The sequence below is a fragment of the Ischnura elegans genome, chromosome 2, assembly GCF_921293095.1.
Source record: "Ischnura elegans chromosome 2, ioIscEleg1.1, whole genome shotgun sequence".
Lineage (NCBI taxonomy): Eukaryota > Metazoa > Arthropoda > Insecta > Odonata > Coenagrionidae > Ischnura > Ischnura elegans.
In genome coordinates this window covers 104,354,015-104,375,678 of record NC_060247.1, presented here as the reverse complement: position 1 = coordinate 104,375,678, position 21,664 = coordinate 104,354,015, and the positions used below count along the sequence as shown (strand labels likewise).

The following is a 21,664-nucleotide window of genomic DNA, read 5'->3' as shown; positions in this document are numbered from 1 at the left end:
CAAACATTCGCAGGGAAAGTTGTCAACCCTGCATTTCTATGCGCTGTCACTGCAATGGTTGGTGCAAGGGGATTCCATTACTTGAGAATCCTCTATTGTAATATTCGTGGGTTCGTGGTACAATCTTCGTTAATGAATATAATACTTGCATCAAATTAGCCTACTGGTAAAATGTAATCGGACGAGTACATTATCGGGGAATAAGGTGAGATTTTTCACGTAAATGTGCAGTGACCCAAAGCACCGCAAGCACACACATCAAGTTGGCCCATAATAAGGTAGTCTAAGTTTTTAGTTAAATTGACACCGAGGTGAATCTACTATTTTTTTCGTTATTATTGGGAATATAATTATTAAACTTTGCACTAATTTTCCTTTCACCTTATAATGAAATAAAAACATGAAAAATTTTGTTGTGCAATCAATAATTTTCAAATAATTAAGCGATAATTTTACATCCGATTTCATTGTTTCACGCATAATTTCTTAGATTTATCTTCTGTTATTTCAAGTTTCAATGGGTATTTATATAAACCATTTATATTTTTTTTATTTCTCGTATGACCGCTGAACAGGAAATTTGCGCGCGCGAGCAATTACATTTTTTTGGCTTTTAATTGACTCCTCACAAATTGACGACATTAATCTATGCATTGGTCATTTTTGTTCGACGTTTCACTTTTGTTTTTACCCAGACTTTTCCCTTGCATGGAAATTGCTTTCAAGAAAAATGTATGTTTTTCTCTCCAGACTTCGCGTATGATTATGAGTTATATTTTTTACTGTTGGTAATGCTGACTGGACAGAACTACGTGGAAGGCATGGGCTAACTTAACCCATGTTTATGTTGTCAGCCGGTGGGTTCGTTTTTGTTCGTGATATCACTCTTGGGCATGTACTTTGAGTGGGATTCTTGGAAATAGCCTTATGACGTTATTGTGAGAAGTGAAGGTAGCGCCTAATGAACCTATGAAGAGATGTGATGTGATGGGTAACTTGTTATCACTTGATGTCGCTCCTGATAACGAACATAATAAAATGGAACAAACAGAAGAGTATGATCCTGATAGTGATATCGGAAATGGGTTGATATTATCTCATTATCATTTACCGGAAGAAGTCTTAGGTCACATATTGTCATTTGTGGATGAAAAGTCTCTGGTTTTCAAGTAAGTAAATATGGCCATTAGTTTGTTTTCCCCGTTCACTTCACCTCTTTAGGTTTTTTGCATTAGGCTTAACATGGCGTAAATTTATGGAATTGAATTTATCTTCTCAGTTGATTCCCTTATTTAAATTTGATTTCATTTCTGGTCCTTTTTACGCTCGCATGCAGTTTTGATTTATCATCGCTCTCACTCGTTTACTAAAATGCATCCTTCTCGTTTTAATCCAGCAAAATTGTAAATCAAACTATCTTTCAGTTGCAGATTTGTCTGCCGAATTTGGAGAGATGTTGTTCAGCAGCGGGCGCTTAAAGATAGGGCCGAGAGATTGCACTTGGCATTAAAACCACATCAGGCATTAAAGTTGCAGTGGAGCGACTACTACTGGCTCCTGAGGAAAAAGCCGCTTGGGCGTAATTTGTTGAAGAATAACTGTGGTAAAAGTGAGTTGATTAATGATCTCATCGGAGGCAAATATAATTTACGTAATGTTAGTGCTGGCCAACTTTACTTACCCCATGATGATATTTTAAAATTCGATTCTATTATTAACAGCCATTGCATGCATCAGAATTGAAAATAAGCAAAAAGTTGGTCAATTTCTATGAGCAAATGAAATTTTTGGAAAATTTTTTTCGCTCGCTTCCTAACCTCGTATTTTGAAGGTTGTATCGCTAATGTGTATAGAATGATGTCTTAAAGGTAATCTAAAGATTCCTCATTAAAAAAGTACTTCCCTTTTGCTGTTCTGTTTATCATTTTTATACTATAGATGCCTTCAGTTTTCCTCCTGCGGACCACCCAAAGCTTCTCCCACTCCGATTCACATCTTTTACTATTTGTTTTAACTTTGTACTCTTCCTCTTAAAGGATCTCATAATCTCAGTTTTGCTGTAAGAAACTATGCTAAGTAAGTTTTCAGATTTCCTTATTAACATATCCTCCTGATTCTAAGAAACCCATCAATGCAATCCTCATTAATGCCTGGTCATTTGTGGATTCTGTTGTATGGAACAAACTGCCTGCGATATACAAAGAAGGTGAACTTTATGTTTATGTATAGTACAACTTATAAATTTCCTCTTTGGATGAATTCCATGTATTTTTTATCACGCTAGTAATGTTTCCCTTCTCATGCTTGGGGCTTCTACAGAGTGAAACGGTTGATTCATTTGTTATCAGCAGTAGAAATTCACAGCATAATGTAAATATAAACTGTAAATACCTGCACAAAATATTAAACAAAATATTTCGTAAATTTCACATATGATTATAGTAGCAACCAGTTTCGTCACTGTGGGACATCGTCAGGTTCAACCAAGGGTGCAGAGTTATAAAAAATATTGGGAGGGCCCATACCGGAAGGCCTTGCCCCAAGAAATTTTACAAATATGTAGTGAGTTTTAAAGTTTTTTTAAAACATTTTAGAAGAGCCATGATATTTACATTAGAACCCTGAAAACTCGACTTTAGATAACTGGACACTCCAAGGAAAATCGACAAGACTGACACATCTTTTCCTCACTCTCATAACGAATTTTCGAGCCCATGCAGTCAGTGCCTCTGGGTTCAACTAAAGGATACAGGGAGAGTATGACCTTATGTTTATTGAGTCAGTAGGGGCAGAAGGCTGGCCAAAGTGGGGAAGCTGGGAAGGGGGTATGGTGGCACTTAAGTCATACGAAGTTGCCTAATGGGAGGCACACAATGATTTAAAAAGTGTATTTGAATCTGACGATGTCACGTAGCGACGAAACTGATTGGTACTAAAATGAAATGTGAAATTTACATGAAATGTGAAGTTTTTTATTTATCACGAAGCAATTTCTCCAAGTCACGCCTCAAACCATCAATTTTATTACCTGCACAAAACATGTGCACTAGGGACAAGCAAGAGAAGAAAAAAAGTTAAAGCAAAATCTTCCCTGCTAATAATTTCTCCCTCATTTGTCAGTAGGTCTCTATGAGTTATGAAACAGCTTTGTTTTTTCACTTGTTCTAATGTAATCCAACTAATTTCTACTGTACACAGTAGGTCAACTGTTACTTAACTTCCCTCCACACTTTCCAGTTGATATTTGAGTAGAGTAAGTTTATTGAAACCAGATGGAAACCAGTGGAGTACAGTTAACCCATTTTAACTAGTGCAAACAGTGTGCATTTGTATGAATTAAACTAGATAACCGTAAGGGATTTATTTGTTTACTGTAGGGCTGTGGAAACAGTAAAAGTCAATTGGGTTTAATAGATTACAGAAGGATACAGTCAAAAAAAATCCTGCTGAAACCATAAGCCAATTTTAGCAGGGTTTTTGATAAACGAAAGTTAGTTTGCTTTTTCAGCTGGTTACCCGCACCCCTGTCACTATTTTCTTACCATCGTTAGTCAACAATCCTATTATTAGTTCAACTCATCTCTTCTCTTATTATTTTAATGAGAAACACAGATCATTTTCAAGGTCAGGCTTATTGATTTTAGAGGGGGCAGTAATGCACCAGTCATTGGTAATGTTAGAAGAAAGGCACCCCTGATCCCGAGGATCAAACTTGACATTGACATATTTAGTTTCATGTTAACTTATCTAGTCGTTTTAGGTAGGCATATAAATAAAACAGGCAAATGTGATAGTGAACGGAAAGACCTTCGAGTCATCTATATCCATGTACTACTACCTAGCAAGCTGCCTCAGTAGGCTTGTTAGGACACTAAGTATGTAGTTTTTTACAAAATTAAAGAAAAGAACATGCTCATGTGGGATACTTTTAGACTGGGGCACGTTTACGCAGTGTGCTTATCCGAACTGAGTTGTAACTAGCAAGCAAGTCATGACATATTAATGCTAGATTTTAAACGTCAGTCAACCATTGGTCTAGCATTGTGTAAACTTGCACCCAGAACGGAGCAAGTTTATGCAATAGACTTGGATCTAAAAATATTTTCCTTACGGTTAAAAACACAAATAGGCCAACAATTGAATGCATAAAATTTTGACTTTATTACCTGCCTTATAAGACTACAAAGCCTAAAATTTCCTGAGTTTATACTTTAAAATTAGAAATTTCATTGAAAAAAATCCTCTTCTTTCTCTGAATCCCCCTCCTAGAATTTGTTAAAGTCCTTAATTATTCACAAGGGAAAAGAATTCCTATACTTATGCATTTTACATAATATATTACATTGGTATGAATTTTAATGTTGCTGTCACATCTAGAAACATAGTGAGCTTCTAAGACGATGTTCACTGTGTTATTCTGAGGGAGGTCTGTTCTTATAGCTCAAGCAATAGCCTTTAAATGTCTCTAGTGGCTCCCAGCCTAATTTTTGTCAAATCTGTGCTTAGCTATCTGTTTGCTTGTGGCAGTTTTTGATGTATAAATCAGCTTTTCATCGTATTTTAACACGTTGCGTACGGATGGCGAGAATTCTCGTCATTTTTCTCCCGAATATTCCGGACGGATGACGAAGATTCTCGTCATTTAGGCACGTCAACCTAAACAATTTTAAAGCGTACAATACGTATTCGCTTGCGATACGCTTTAAAATTGTTTAGGTTGATGCGCCTAAACGACGAGAATCTTCGTCATCCGTCCGGAAAGTTCGGGAAAAAAATGACGAGAATTCTCGCCATCCGTACACAACGTGTTAAGTCCACAAATGAAGTCTTTTTTTACCAGATCCCATATGCTCACCATGTATTCAATGTGTGGCATACTTAATGGGTACTGAGTAGCACCTTCCTTTCACAACTTCCTCTGAAAGGCTACCCACAACTGTCTTATCAAATCCAAGTGTCCTGAGGGATTTGCCACAAATATTTCATAGGTGTGTTCCCCTCTTTTGGATTAAAGGAATCATGGGTCTCAGTTATTAAACTTTATCTGACACCTTTATGTTGACTCAATCTGCATCAAGAATATGAATTATTGAATATGAATTGGAGTGGAGACAGGAAGTCAACAGTAGGGATGAGAATGAATAGAATTATATGGGTAGATCAAACATTTGTTATCCATTTCCCACCTTCAAGTTGCTTATTTCTTGTCAAATGATATGCATCCAGTATTTCATTCCTGTTTGGAATTTATCTTGGCAAAATTAGAATTCTTAGCAAGCCCGTATTATTTTCACTATCAATTGTGGCATATGTATCTGCCAATTTCATGCAGAATTATGATAGAAGTCAGGATTGTACTTTCATGTGCGGTGCACTCATAACTTTTTCCATGTTTTAACAGTTGGTGGCATTTTGCATAATATGTGTCTAAATAATCAAAATTGAATATTGAATAAAATCTCTCAAGCCTCATTTACATTACTGTGCTGATATGAATCATCTTGCTTTCCTTTTGAAATGTGTAATTTTTTGTCAACACCCTTATTTCAGATGCCAAAAAGCATTGGACTATTATAAGTAATGGAGGAGATGGCTGGAGAGTTGAAAAAACTCCTTGCGGAGCAGAGGGTCTTCCTCCAACAAATAGCAAAGGTGAAGCTCATCCAGATTTTATGGGTCATTCAAGCTGTTTTGTTACATCTTTCTATTCATGCTCAAAAGAGCAGATCATAAATCTTCGAGAACATGGATTGACGAACAATTTCATGGATCATGTGCAGCCTCCAATCCATATAAGTGAATGGTAAGTTCAATGGTAAGACTGATTACTCTCTCTTTTTTCAGTGTGTCGAATGTAAGAAAGTAGGCAAGTTCAGATCTGGTTTTAAATACTGATCGAGCCAATTTATTATTTTCAGAATGAATATTTCATGTTGTAGTTATTTTTTTGTCATTATCTTTAATAATGCTTGTCTAACTCTTGGAAATGTCTTTATTTTAGGACTGCCTGTCGCTTCGACTGTGGAAGTATTTATGAGTTGGATGTAACTCTTCTAGATGAAAAACGTCAAGTACTCGGAAATTTTCAGTACAGAGAAAATTTTTCTGAAAAATTAAGAGAAAAGTGGTATCAGGTTAGTAGTGAGTGAAGGAAGTACTTGTGGTTCCCTATTGTTCAAAATTATACAGACTTAAGTGAGCATAATTGGATTCCATTTGCTAATAAAGGGTGTCTCTATATATTATTTGGATTTAGGCATTAGTGGAAAGTGTCAAGACCAGTGGTCAGTGGAAAAGCCAAAATAGTGAAAGTAGGTTGTTTGGCATGGCTTGAATTAACGGTTGACCATCTTCAGGTTCCCATCACAAATACTGATACCAATCATCCCTGTTAATCCTTTAACATAACGTATTTATCTGATTATAGTCCCCCCTTTTTTTTCAAAAATGCCCACTGTAAAAGTAAAGGATACTGTAAGGAACTACTGTCTGTAAAAAAAGCAAGGCACCCAAGTTTGAGGAGTTCTATCGTCTAAAGGAGGACATCAATTTCAATGCAACAAAAAGCAAATGATAGAGAATTTATTCCTACGTTGGATTATTTACTTTAAAAAAATTTCTGCCCGATAGTATTTCCTGCGCTTAATTTCTTCTAAAAAAAGTACCCGTTTTTTGAGGGTAAAATCAAGTTGCCCAACTTTGAGCACCTGATATACCCATAGTTTTCATTCCAATAACTTGGAATTTTGACATAAAAAAGCACGATCTATTATTGGCAATTTTCAGAAAACAAATTGTTTATAGCACGAAAAATGATGGATTTGTTGTACACAACGCAAATATCTGCTAACTTTGAAACCAATGCTTTGCGATGAATTGAAGACTAGTACATATTTATAACATTCGCATTAAAAATTGCTAATAGAGTCAGTATCCCTTAATATTTACCTAAACGTTTGTACACTTGTACCTGCAGCTCCATCGTGGGGGAGGGAGGAGAAAAGAGGTGCGTAGTTGCCACCGACTCAGCCAAAGCCAGTGGATGATTCATAAACTGCCAGGGTACAATGCGTCACGATGCACTAGATGGCAACTGCGCACGGCTTTGAGAGACTTTCTCTTTTCTGTTGCTTTGTTTTGGCCTGCCTTGAGAGGCAGAGCAAAAGCGACAACCCGAGGTCAAAACAAGAATAAATATCAGATGATATGTATTGATTATAATGCTGATATTCAACATGTATGATTACGTACTTGCATTACTTACATTCTACGGCACGCAACAGTACCAATAAATTTTCAGTTGACCGATTGTTTTCGAAGCCAGAAGAGATTTGCCTTGTTTGAAACAAATCTGTCAATTTTAGTGGTGTAAACAATTTGTTTTCCGCGAATTGTCAATAATAGATCTGGATTTCTAATATCAAAATTCCTAAGTATTGGAACAAAAACTACAGAATTATTAAGCTCTCAAAGTTAGGCAACTTGATTTAACTGGCAAAAAATGGGTACTTTTTTTAGAAAAAATTAAGTACAGGAAATACTATGGGGCTGAAATTTTTTTCATTAAATGATCAAATGTAGAAATAAATTTTCTTTGGAATGCTTTTTGCCGCATTCAAATTGATCATCTCGTTAAGATGATAACTCGGGTGTCATGCTTTTTTTTACAGACAGTATATTCAAACAGATTTTTAAAATATTTTTTCCCGAAACTGAAGCCTCAAAATTAAGGAGGGGGACTACATTCGGAGAAATATGGTAATTTCATAAGTATGTTTCAGGCATGAATTTATGGAATGTACTGGACATAATGAAGAGTGAAGAAAACTGTGTAATATCTCATCAATATTCAATGTACAACTTAGGTTTCAATGTGACGCGTCATTGTCTGGTACAGATGCACAGAAGATAGAGAATAAACAGTCTCACACAATATTGTTTCAAAAAATCTCAAAAACACAATGGTCTGAGGAGAGGGTCAAGGGGTGGAATTCCCAGAAGCGGAGTTTAGCCAATGAGGTGGGAAATGGGTGTGAAGGCCGTTTTACATGGGGCATGGAATTGCGCAGGTTAGAACTGCATTAATTTCTAAAATGGCATAGAATTGCGCGAATTCATGAGCAAAATTAGAACAGGGGCTATTTTGCTATCTCACGTCCACGTCTTGCATGTGTACTAGCAATTCACCGCTTTACACGACGCATTTTTGACTGCACCTTCGTACACACATCAGATTGTGCAAGTACGTGCCCCGTGTAAAATGGCCTTAAGAGCATGGAGAGGATTTGGGATTTCCGTACTAACATTGTTTTCAAAAAAGGGGGGTGGAGGTAGTGGTGCATGAGTTGGGTGAAAGGGAAGAGGGGAATGAACCAGTGTGTCCATGAAAACATGGTCGGAAAAGGGTTTATTTTTTTTTAAGTGTGTAAGAAAGGAAGGTCTGAAAGGGTCCCACAAAGGAACGTATTGTGGATGAAATTTTGTTTCTTTTCCTCTTCCCCCCTGTCTTATGTTCATCTATATTAGATAATGATGTGTCACGTCAAAACCTCAGTCTTACATTAAATATTTAAGTGGAATTACAAAGTTTTCTTTACTTTTCATTATAACCCTTTAACGCTGAATGTCGGCAAAAGCAGACAAGCATTTTCATAGGCAGAAGACCTAATGTTGGCTATAGCCGGCGTGGATTTTCAATGAAAATGAACAGGCATCGGCTGGAGTTGACGCGGGGAGCATGAAAATATTTTAACTAAATAAGCTGGGTAGAAATTATGGTAAATTTTTTTCACCTGCTGTCATAGGAATTGTAAATATTGCTTGGCATGGTTTTTTTTTGTAAATTTTTCTGGGACAAATATTTATTGATTTCGAGTTTCGAGTCATTAGAAGTTGGAGAATTGCACTTTTTTTAATTAATGTAAGGAAATTTTGAAAAGATTCACAATTTTAAATGATGAAGATGTCAAATAAGGGAATTTTTTATAATTTTGTTTGTCATTTGCCATATTTTCCAAAATTTTCTGTTGAGGTGTTAAAAGTGTTTCACATATACCTTCATATGTATCCATGCTCTTTTTTGTCAGAGGTCACATTTATTTAAAATACTCATTGATGTGGTTTTTAAAGCCATAAATTTTTGCTAGAGCTGACCCTCACTGGCTGGAAGGAATTGAGACAAAATAATTTGTGGTCTGATTTTTCCATTAACTTTGTAAAGACGGTTGAGGAGCCATTCTGTCTCACTGGCTTTATATATTTTTGTCTTTTTGCTGTTCAAAGTGATTCCTGGAAGACAAAGGCATCTATTTATCTGGAATTCCTTATCATCTGGGAATTTACCATTGTGGACAATGTCATTCTGAATGTGTTACCTCCCAATTGAAAATTTCTCTCCATGACTCATTTTTCAATCAATTATCTTCATTGGCTCTGGAAAATCCAAACATTAATTGAAACAGCTATATTATAGGTATAAATATCCATTAGGAATGCATAAGGAGACATGAAATAGTTTAGCTCATGTTTTTTCTAGTGAATAATTAAAAGCCATGCGAGTGTCACTACATACATATATAGGACTTAACTTACCTGAATATCTTTCCATTAAACTCTCCCCTGCTCTTTCATTTTTTTCATTCCAATTCCTTCCTACCTACCAGTTTTCCATCTTAGATACCTGTAGTGTTCACCTACACAAAATTGATACATTTTACCCATATAGAAGGTTTTCTTGTGACAACCAAATCAGCCATATTCATGACACCATATCTTGTATGATGTGAGGCACGATATGGTGGAAGTTCTTAATATAAGTAAAATTAGACATTGCAATCAAGTGTTGATAATGTTGTTTGTAACGACGAAATGCGTAGTCTCATAATAAAACTCAGTGGAAATATTGCAATGTCTAATTATACTAATAACGAGCGTGTTGCGCCCGCTCCCAGCGGGCTTCCCCCGCTCTTTTCAATGCAGGTCCACAGAGGCATAGGCGCGTTTCTAATTTTAAAATGTAGAAAAAAAGGCAGGGTCTTATGTACAAATTTTATTGGAATGTTCATGTACAAATTGAGGCCAGAGGACCTCTTTAAACACAACATTGGAAGTAATTACACTATCCTCTGTTAAACACTCATGGTGACTCATACTTACGTATCAACAGGAGACTTGAATGTGGAATCAGCCGCATTTTGATAAAAGTTATTTAAAGAATGTGAGATATTGTTGCATATTAACAAATGTATCAGTTTGTGCACCGTTAATGTCAGGAATATTTAAAGTTTTTTTTTAAATTATTTAAAAACCAATTTTAGGAAACAATAGCAATATTAAGGAAGTAAGATATGCCGCCGTATGTTCTCTGATAAATTCTGTGCATTTTGGTACCTCATTTGTAGAGTTTGGTTGCGTATAAGTTGAGAAAAAGGAATCTATACAGTAGTAATAATATAGAAGATCATGACTCTATGTTGATATGAAAGTTTGTATTGGAATTTATTTGAAATTTCAATGCAAAACCATTTAAAAAATTTGAAATTTTATTTTGTTAAATCTAAATTTACATACATTGTAATCTGCGAGTTGTCCCAAATGAGATGTGTTGGGAGGTGCTAGGACCTCAAGTCTTTTCCTGTTATAGAATACAAAAAAATAAGGTGCATTTCGTGGTTGATCTGATCGCCTGAGTTCAACCTAGCATTCATAAGGGCTGCTAATGATCATGCGAATGATCATGCTGAATGATCATGTGCATTCGCGTAATCATTCACCGTGTATAGTAGCCTTTGAAGTTCTAAATTGTTCGCGGGGAAAACGAAGTCCTTTGGCTATTCATTCAGCAATATATTTCTCTTATTTTATGGTTTCTGCCAGACTTGAAAATATAGTGCAGTTCTGAAATAAGTTAATGTTCTCCATGTTGCTTGAAAAGATATAATCAATAAATTGGTAGACCCTCTGCTGATGTAAACGGCGGACAGAGGAGGTAGCTACTGAATGTTGAGGGGAGTTGAAGTTCGGTTTTTATGTTTGACTGTTGTATAATCAGGAAAAAGGATGAAGGATTGCAGGATGGGATGAAATTATGTGCATGGGGCTTACGCATTCATGAAGAGTGAAATTGTGTAAGATTCTAGTTGGCAGCTGATCAAGTGATATGGCAATATCGCTAATTCACAAAAAAGTTTCTTTGCTGGGAAAGAAGGAAATGTGTATAATTTTGTGGTGAGATATGTCATGCATCTCTTCATCGTTTATGATGATTAGCACATGAATCCTTTTCAATGTTTTTACTTTAGCCTCGATCAGGGCTCAAATTACAGATAATTACTGTATTCGTAAATTTTTAAACTTATTGTTGCCAAAAAATCAATCTTCTTAATTATCTAAATAGACATGTTCTATCCCATATACATTTCAATTCTTGAGTCATTTTCATTTCCTTCTTTAAATGAGGGAAAGAAAAATATGAGTCCTGAATTTTTACCCTGCATTGTAGAATAGGATCATTAATTGTATTGCATTATCAGCTCCAATTTATATTAAATTACAGGTCACACACATATTCCAAGATTATGGTCCTGGTGTTCGCTATGTCAAATTCTATCATGGTGGAGTGGACCAACAATTTTGGAAAGGCCATTATGGAAGCAAAATGTCTGGGGGCTCAGTGCGAGTATGTTCCAGTTTACACACCATTTCCTGGGACTCTCCTGATGTTTAAACTCAGTTGAGATACGTTTTTACCTGTTATTTATTTTATTCTCCTTCATTGTTTAATTAGATTTTAGTCATTGGTTTATTCTTTGGCTCATCTTTTTGGCTTAGAAATGATAGTTTAAAGAATAGAGTTTTGGTTTGTGGTGATCTGTCTTTTTATGGCTGTGCAAAATTGCGTTCATTAGACATCAGTGTTGTTCATGGTTATTGTTTGAATTTTAGAATTGAATTATTTTATCTACATACGTTTATATAATTAAGATATCTGACACATGATGGCTTGAAATATTTTTTTATATATACATACCTTGAAATTGTTGCTTTAAATGGCGTAAATTACTGCTGCATCGAGTCTTTCATGGTATCTTTAATGTAGTAAACAACTTATCTTAAGCATATAAATTAATGTTATATAAAGGAATGTGTCATAGTTAGGGCATATATTTTTCAACAATGCAATGGTGGTAGAATTTCCAGAATTCACTCCTGTGAACCTAGTTTAAATTCTGTATATTGTGCTCTATAATACTCAGCAAAATGTGTATAGGTAGTTACTCATGTCTTTGGGCTATACTTATGGATCATAAAATTGAATCGCATGGGTGATTTTATACTTTCTATCAGGAATATTCCTGCAGGCTTTCTCCAAACATTCACTGCTGTAATTTCTTCCCATTTTATCTCAACTGCTGAAGCCACCTTCAATCGCTCAATATAATGAGCCTGAAATGCATGTAAATTTTTAAAGTGTCATTACGCAGTCAGTCTGCCAAAAAAATATTTGTATGGTTGAAAGTGGGAGGCTTAAGACACTTATGAGGCATTCCATAGAAATTTATCAGTTTGTACCTGCAACTACTTTCAGTTCGGGTCCTTATTTATCTTATTGATAATTAAAGTAATTTGACATTCAACTGAATACCATTATTAATTCATCGATGCTTTTGGATTTAAAATTATTACTCTTTCTTAAACCGATTGTAATGAATAAAATACTCTTTTTAAATGGAGGAAGCATCTATTTTTTTTTTTAAGTAATGCCTTGGATTAAAATTGATTACAGTTACTTTGTGGCTTTTACGTATTTTTGTAATCAAAACTTTACAATATTTGTAGATGTAACCCTAAGCCTTCAGTGGATGTGATGTCGGTCGCAAAAATATTTTATGACCGTGTGTCCAACTGAATGGCTTGAAATATCACTTCAATTTCAAAGTGGCATTTCATAAATTATTTTCTTTTCCGTTCTAGTCAATAAATTATTTGGTTAGAAATCATTTTTGCAGCTTTACTCAAGCCTGTAAACCATTACCTTCTCATATTAATGTTTAGTGTTTTAGCGTATATTCCATAACTTGTAATCCCATGTGTAGATACTCAATGTATGCTTAAACTAAATCCGTATCAATAATTCTTTTTGCATAAACTGCTTGTTTTATTCAATAAATCAGCTTCTATAGAATCTTATCCAGCTGGTCCTATCATACATATTTTACCAAATGTCTACCTTTCCATCATTTTCATCTTTCTCAGTTAAAGAAACACCTAAATTGTGCACATAAAATTTTATTCAAGTCGTACTATTAATTTAATTTCAAGGATATCAGCAAATCATGTTTTTTTCAAGTATATATTTCCATGTGATATACATTTTAATAAGCTTATGGAATACTGCTACAAATGAGAAATATTATTTTCATTTATCCTCATTGATTTAATCACGATGAGATTTAAAGTTTTTGTGATGGGTGTATCAAGTTAAGCTTTTGAAGAGTACTGAAAGATTTCATTTGTTTTTGAGAAAACTAGAATGTCGAATGTTTGTAATCTAGTATCTGCTTCCTGCTTCATTGTGATGAGCTTAACTCTTCCGAGGTGATATACTAAACTCAACATGGTATTATATATTCAATACCATTACCTAGTCTTGCCTGTTATTTTCTGGGTGTAATGGGAATATATTCATTGTTTGTATGATATGTATATGTAAGTGCCACTGTAGAAAAGGATGTATTATTTTATTTACTTATAACCATTAACCTAGAGCTAAAAGTGATTGTTTAATGATGAAATTGTTAGAAGAATGAAGTTTATTATTATTATTATTATTACATATTTTTTTATTGGTCCTGGAAATACCTATGTAGGAATGAGTTTGTGTGAATTTTCATTTTCCTTTTCACTTAAGACTAAAAAAATTTGGTCATAAATGCAATTTTAATACTGTGTAATTAGTATGAAATTTAAATGTACATAGTAACTTTCCAAATTCTTGTTTAATTTCATTTATATAATGTCAAATTCCAAATTACTCAAAACAGTAACAACTGAATGCGATACAGCCTGGTTGATGGATACAATTTGAAGTTTATGGATTGAGCCCCTCTCCTGCAATAATTTCTTTTTAATAAACCATTTCCTTCTTCTGTAATGTCCTTCCCAGCTAGCACAAATCATTAAGCATACATAGCATATAGGACTTAGTTTCATTGCCTCTTGAGGGGTAAAATATTTAATACCAATGCTGAATCCCACTTTGCATTAGATATCATATCTTGAAGAATGGAAGAGGGAATAGAAAGAAAGTATATTCTGAATAATGTGCTTGCTGGGTTATGAGATGCAATCTGAAACAATCATGAATAAGGAGGTAATTATTTAGCAGCTTAAGTAAGAGCTTCAACGTGATGAAATATATGTCCTATCTAGACAATGTGATGTCTCTGCAGTCTTTTTATTTCTGCTGCCTCTTGATTTTTGGTGATCAAGTTCAGGGGCGGATCCAGGATTTTTTTCTGGGAGGGGCACAAGCAAGGCCGTATCCAGGATTTTGTTCTGGGTGGGGCACAAGGATACCTCGTAATACAAAACGAACGCAATGATAATGGGACAGTATTAAAAATCTTGCATATTTTTGAGGGTCTGGGGGGGGGCACGTGCCCCCTCCCTGGATCCGCCTGTGATCAAGTTCACCTCCATTGTATGGGGGTATCATTAGAAGAATAAACTTCTTTTATGTTAAGCTTGTTTTAGTGTTACAAAGTAATTTAAAAACCTTCCCTGTTCATTGTTCTCTAATGCTTGTTTGTTCTTCACTGGAACAACAGTACCTCATTTCCAGGTTCATTGGTTACCTTAAAAACGCATTAACACATTCAGCACATCAATTCAGTGGCACAGCGAGGGGGGTTTTGGGGGTTAAACCCCCCCCCCCCAGAGCTCAGAGAAATGCTAAAGTTTAATCCATTTTACTTAATTGGATTGATATTACTAATAGAATAGTGTAAGGATTAATAAAATATCCCTCAGAAAGCTGTAAAACTCACCATTTTGAACCATTTATCTTAAAATTCCGCAATTTATTAATCTCGCACCGACCGCTTATCCTGGTGGGTATTCAATACCCCCAAACACCCCAGTATTAGTTGCACCTAAACCCCCCCAGCCTCAATTCCTGGCTGTGCCCCTGCATCAATTGACGTGGTCCCGTCGAAGCGGAGATACGGAGCACGTCAATTGACGAGCTCTGCCGGTCGGGCCAGGAACCCTTTCTCCGCCTCCGTACGTGACTAATATCCACTTCCGAGTCTTCCAATCATGTTCATGGCCTTCAGCAAGCTTCCATCTTTCAACCCGTGTGCGCTGTTTTTAAATAGTAGTATTTGAACGGAAGTTATGGCACGAAAACCTCTCTCTATTTTTCCAGCCTTTATATCAACTCACCAACCTGTCTGTTTGTTTGTCTGTTTGTCTGGTACAAATCTTGTAACTGAAATTTGACTCACTTCCTGTGAAGCAAAAACGCTGAAATTTTGCACACTTCTTCATTTCCGATGACAATACATACATGAAAATATAACTTTTTCTCTCCAACCCCCCTTTAACCACCCCCCAGTCAACCTATAGCCCCCCAAAACATGTTTTTACGGGGTGGCATTTTTAACATAGGGGGGTGGCATTTTTAACATAGGGGTAGGCATTTAAAAGCATAGGGGTGGCATTTTGAAACATAGGGGGCTTACCATTCACTGAAAATTTAATAAATACAGTGACTTTTTTAATACGTCACTTTTGGTTTTTCGGGGTCACTGAGTTTTTTTGCTTTGTGTCATATATAAACGTTGCTCATCCCCTGTAATCTAAATATAAAGGCTGGTTTTTAAAAAAAAATTTTTTTTAAGAGCTTATTCTTTCTTATTTTATCGGCCGATTCTGACGACTTTCATAAAAATCCGGCCCGCATTGAATGTGTGAACATCAGGGAAGGAAAGGAGGGAGATTACTTGCCAAATTTTGGAATAAGTTTACTCTAGTGATGATGGCACTTGCAATAGAATTGGCCAATGAGAAGACTTAGTAGAACCCAAAGTAGGTTTTGTGAATTTGTGCATTTATACATACATATTTCATTTCACTCTACTTACGACCAGGAAACAAAAGTTTGCTGGGGATTCCCATTCTGAGGACCGTTATTCAAATTCTTGGTGTCAAGTTAAAAGTGAAAAGAAATTTGCCTTAAATGTTTGGCCTGCTTATAATTTTTATTAAATCATGGATAACATTGCATTTATTCAGTAAACCCAGGATAGTTTTTGGAAGATGGTGTATGTACACTTATTAAAATTATATTATATTTATCAGGTAGAAGTGTGTATTATATTCATTTAGGATTTTCAAAGGAATAAGAACTTCAAAATTTTATGACACCATAAAATTTTTGTGTGCAGGTTAACAAGTGACATTATTTAATAGCATGAAACTATATTAATAACATTAATACGTTATTTTAATAAAACTGATGAAAATTAAAATTGAAACCATGTATTTTGAAATAGAAAATATTGAAAAGTGACCGATAATTTTTAAATCTAGGAATACGGGTTTGAATGCCTGCAGGTCTGGACATTGCCTTGTAATCCAGATCCGTACTTGAATGTTATGTGAAAAACATTTGAAAACATAGTACTCCGTCCATCAAACTGGATGTTGAGCTATTGTCCTCTTAGCATATATAGCTCAGTGAGGTAGCTTTTTTTTGTTTCCCATAGGGTTCCGATGGTGGTACAAAAATCTAGTTGCTCCTTATCTGGATATGGCTTATACCATTCTTGTGTCGGTTAGGATTAGCAGACTCCTAAGTGCCTGTTATGGCATCCAGCCTCCTATTAAGTGATCACTTCTCTGACACCCTTGCCTTTGAAAAGAGGACATGAGAATTGTTGCCTAAGGTTTGCCTCTGTTGATCACGTGCACATTACAATATGATAAAAATTATTTATTTATTCTATGAGCAGTACATTGCACTGACCAGTTTAAATGCTATCATATTATTACATTCTCCCTGGTAGGAAATTATTTTTAGTATTTTTGTGGATAAAACTTCTTGGTTTCTTGGACTAATTTTAAAATATCTTTGGGTTCATTTGTATTATGTACCATATTTATGAGAATTGGGGTTTTGTATTGTGTACCTTCTTTGTGGTTATGAATTATCTAGGAAACTGAAAATGTGGGTTGAGTTTCTTCTGCATAGTAAAAATAAATATATACCTAAGCTTCAACTAATGTAAGTTAAATTATAACTTTTGGGGAAATTGAATAAATTGTTTAAAGGGTTTAGTACTTACCCATTGCATCATCTTTCCCATGGAGCCCAACTAGTTAATAGACACCAGCCAAACTAGTGAAATCATTTAATGTATTACCTATGCATTTTTTTGCAATTGCACAGCTCTCTGAAATTTCTTGTAGTATTATGTATAAATCATTTTCTTGTTTCCCCAATTGAGTTTTGCTAACTAAACATAGAGCTTATCCTTTGATGAGCCAATAATGTAAAGATTATGAGTTTTTGAACTTAACAATTAACGATTTTATTATGTTTGTGAACTTAACAATTTTTGTCTCTCCAGTGATGAATACATATGTACCTCAGTTGTGTTTTTGACCAATGGTGCACTGTATTAGAACTTTTAATGTTAAAGTGAGTGTAAAGTCTGCTACATATATAGTATTTGTGTTATTGTTATTCAATGAAATTTTTAATTGGGTTTACATAGAAAAATTATCCCTTTGCCAAATTGGGTTATGCAATGTTGACTTTGTACGTATCTACCTGTAGAAATAGTCTAAATATTCTGTCATATGTGTATAACGTTTGTTTTGTAATTTTTCTTGCATTGGAAAATGTGTATATGAGTGAGAAATGCGTGGAAGTCAGATGAGTGTTGTATAAAAGTGAATAGCTTTAAAAAAATGTACCGTGAGTTCCTCAAAATGTAAAAACTGAAATATATGTATACATTTTCATTATTCTTAAATATAACAATGAAATGGATCTTTGTTTTTTCCTTTCTTCCTTTCTGAGACTCATGAGTCAAACATACCAATTGACCTCCACTCTCCATGCGTGGAATCATTTTCTCTTAAATGTTCACGTGTTTGTGATGTTTGCTTACCAGTCATTTTATGTTTTTTGTGTCCCCTGTATTTGCCATAGTCATATGTTTGGCACTCTCAACCAGTGGCATAATTAGGAATATGCTTTTGGGGGGGATGGGATGGCCTGGGGTGGCGGCCCCCACCAGTGGTGCAGCGAGGGGGGTTTTGGGGGATAAAACCCCCCCCCAGAGCTCAGAGAAATTTTAAGTTTGATCCGTTTTACTTAATTGGATTAGTATTACTTATAGAATAGTGTTAGGATTAATCAAATATCCCTCTTAAAGCCTTAAAACTCGCCATTTAGAACCATTAATCATAAAATTTTCTGAAGCAGGGCCCCTGCACCTCCCGCTTACCCTGGAAGGTATGCAATACCCCACACCCTTAAGTATTATTTGTGCCTAAAACCCCCCCTAGGCGTAATTCTTAGCTGCGCCCCTGACCCCCACAGGCAGTGGGGAAAATTCCAGGAAAATTTTTGAAAAATGACGTGCCTGGATATACATTTTTCATAATTTTGGCACTTAAAAATATAACTTTAATGAGATGCAGTTATTAAGTTTCAAAACTAGACGTTAGTTGTAAACGGGCCTGGAGCGCTCCCCCACTCCACTATGCTCCGGCTCCATTGTCAGAGCGGAGCTGTTCAATTATGAGGTGCTCCGCTCCTTAGTGGGCAGTCTACATGGACTCGCTTCTACGGCTGTGGGATGCATCGAAAATTTCCCGTTGTTATTTTTATATTGTGGTATTTATCCATTATCAACGCTAATTGTGGTATTAGTTCACGCCAATATATTCTGACACACAAATGGTATTATGCAAAAAATACTTTTTATAAGTGGCAGTGCAATATGTGTTCTATTTCATCACGTTAAGTTAAATATTTTTGAATAATAAATAAGGTTAACAATAATATGATGGCTAAACACCATACAATAGTTTATATTCTCTACATTTGTTGTTATATGATATGGCAAACATTGCAAACATCTTTTATTAATTTCATTATGACAGCGGACATTTCGATTTTGGGTGATATTAAAAAAATAAAAATGCTGTAGTTTACTTTGCAGACCACCATTAGCAAACTTCTTGAATTTAATTTTGTACTCTGTCCTGCACAATTTTCGTTAAAGTATGCTTAAAGTTTATGGAATTCTTTCTCACTTGCTTGCCTTGTTTGAGGTACATATTGGATAACTGATGACTTTATAGCCGCAGTGAATGGGTTGCTCTCGAGTAAGCTCTTGAAGTAGGTGATTGGAATGAAGGCTGTGGGCATGAAGAATGCTATCACTCCAATGGGGTCTTTCACTTAGACCCTAAATTGCTAATTCATTAAAAGAATTCAGCAGAGGATAGGGAAATATGGGTTACCACGAAAAAGAAATCTTCACCATTCAGCCTGTGTGTAAAATAAGAAAATACGAAAGTTGCATCCCACTTTTCATGAGCTGGTGATGTAATAAGAGAACTGGCTCATTTAGTTGTTCAGGGAGATACTTACATTGATGGAAGGAATTGTTCACCAGAGTATAAGCACCAACCAACCAAATGTGCCCCATGCACAAGACTGAGCAGTAATGGAGAAGCAGCGACGCACTTAGCGTGAGTTTGTGACATCAAGTTATCTAGATTTCAGGCCATCAATTTTTTGTTGCTAATAGCACAAAAAGCAGGAAAAAGAGCTATTAAGGGAAAAATATGGGTCTCTTTATTTTTCAAACTCTTTCACAATCAACAATGAACAAGGCCATTGTTAACCTGTATTTCATCAGGCCTGTCCATCAAAAAATAAGGCCAGCCCAGAGACAGCTGGGGGGGAGAAGGATGTCATTAGGTTAGGATCAAGGGGCAAGAATGGTGCCATTATACCTGCTTTATTATCCTATTCACTGTTATTTCTGTATTTCCCCATTCATAAAAGCCAGAAGTGTAAACATGAGCAATTATCTTTATGTAATGTAAATAAGTTAATGGTCTCAGTTTCACCATATCTTTACTGTTGATTACGGTAGAGTTTGGCAAATAAAGATACCCTATTTTTTTTTGCGATCTATCGCTAACATCTCAAGAAATACGAGACTAACAATCAACAGTCCTTCCGCAGTTGAGTTGATAAGGTCATGAGCTCATGCCAAGTGGGTAACTGTCACTCCTCAGTCTTTTGCATGATCCTCCCATCCCCCATTGTTGTATGCACATCAACGCAAGGGCGTACCCAGGATCATAACTAGGGGGGCAAGCCATGGTCTAGGAGGGGGCAAGCCAAGTCGTGACATTAGTTTATAAACTTATTTCCTTGAAAAAATAGTTTTATTTTAGCTACATATCGTATACTAATGCATGTCATTTTTTGTGGATTTAAAGAAAATTTGTTGAATGCTTTCGTTTCAATTCAGTACTGATTTTTCTTAAAGACTTTTGCGATTATCGCTTCTAGGGGTGGCAGCTGCCCCCCACCCTCCTGCCCCTCGCTGGGTACGCCCATGCATCAGCGTGCGATTCCTTTCTTCAATGAAAGGATCTTCCTGAACGAGCCAATGAACCAGAATTCTGGTGACGTCACCAGTTCATGAAAATTGGGCGGGAACTTAGGCGGTTTCCTATTTAGCACTTACGAGATAATGGGCAAGAATGTTTTGTCGCGACTTATCTTTCCCCTTCCATCAACCGAATTCTTTGAATGGATTGTCATTTTGGGTATTAGTGAACGACTCCATTGCCATTATGATAAATACAGAAATAAGAAAGTATACCTATAACATTTTTGAGCGTGCTTTTTTTGTTTTTTTTTTAGATAAAAGAATTTACATTGCGGTTTTAACCTAATTCTTTTTTATTTCGAACTAAACCAACTTTTGGTTCATAATTTTTTTTAGAAATCTTACGTTTTTGATGGGAATTGCGATGTACTTATTCGCAAAACCTCGCATATTGCTAATATATCGCAAGATAGCCTATCCTCGCCTGACTATCGCGGGATATACTCTAATTGAAAGTGTCGTTGTAGAGTTTTCCGCATAAAAGTGAACGTTGTGGAGAATTGCGAGGAAATAAATTTATGATAGTAACTTTCGGCTTGTATTCGCGAAAATTATTATTTTCAACGTCTGTTACGCTCTTGAAAGATTTCGTGGTATTCATATCGTACTCCATTGATTCAAAACTCTATAAACCTTTATGAATCAGTGATAATAATACTATATATCACTCATCGCTTAAGAATTTCAGCCTTATCGTGAGATCTCACTATCGGCCTGTAGTTTGAGCTTCCTTAGACAGCCGGCCAATTTTTCAAGTGGATACAAGGCACTGATATCACCTAACATGTATTTTATAGCAGTAGGCTTCATTTATCTGTGGCGTTTAACTCTCATTATTCAATAGAATCGTGCTATAAAGTACCCCATTTGACTCTGACTTTTTTCCTAAACTTCGTGCATTGAATGAAATAATTTGGTCATTATATAATGAGCCATTATGATCTACAAACCGC

General features: G+C 35.6%; 1 protein-coding gene across 1 annotated transcript; it reads left to right on the top strand.

Moving 5' to 3' along the window:
• Positions 1-676: 676 nt before the first annotated feature.
• LOC124154288 (F-box only protein 44-like) lies at positions 677-13,188 on the top strand. The gene is made up of 5 exons (XM_046527912.1): positions 677-1,169; positions 1,425-1,609; positions 5,551-5,803; positions 6,002-6,134; positions 11,555-13,188. Exons 1-5 carry the CDS (start codon positions 970-972, stop codon positions 11,723-11,725), a joined length of 942 nt encoding a protein of 313 aa, XP_046383868.1. The 5' UTR covers positions 677-969; the 3' UTR covers positions 11,726-13,188.
• Positions 13,189-21,664: the final 8,476 nt, after the last annotated feature.

Excerpts from the sequence above, each read along its gene's own strand:
- LOC124154288 (XM_046527912.1), top strand. The coding sequence starts at position 970 with ATGAAGAGATGTGATGTGATGGGTAACTTGTTATCACTTGATGTCGCT. Across the intron at positions 1,170-1,424 it reads GAAAAGTCTCTGGTTTTCAA|TTGCAGATTTGTCTGCCGAA; the intron begins GTAAGTAAATAT and ends ACTATCTTTCAG. Across the intron at positions 5,804-6,001 it reads CCAATCCATATAAGTGAATG|GACTGCCTGTCGCTTCGACT; the intron begins GTAAGTTCAATG and ends TCTTTATTTTAG.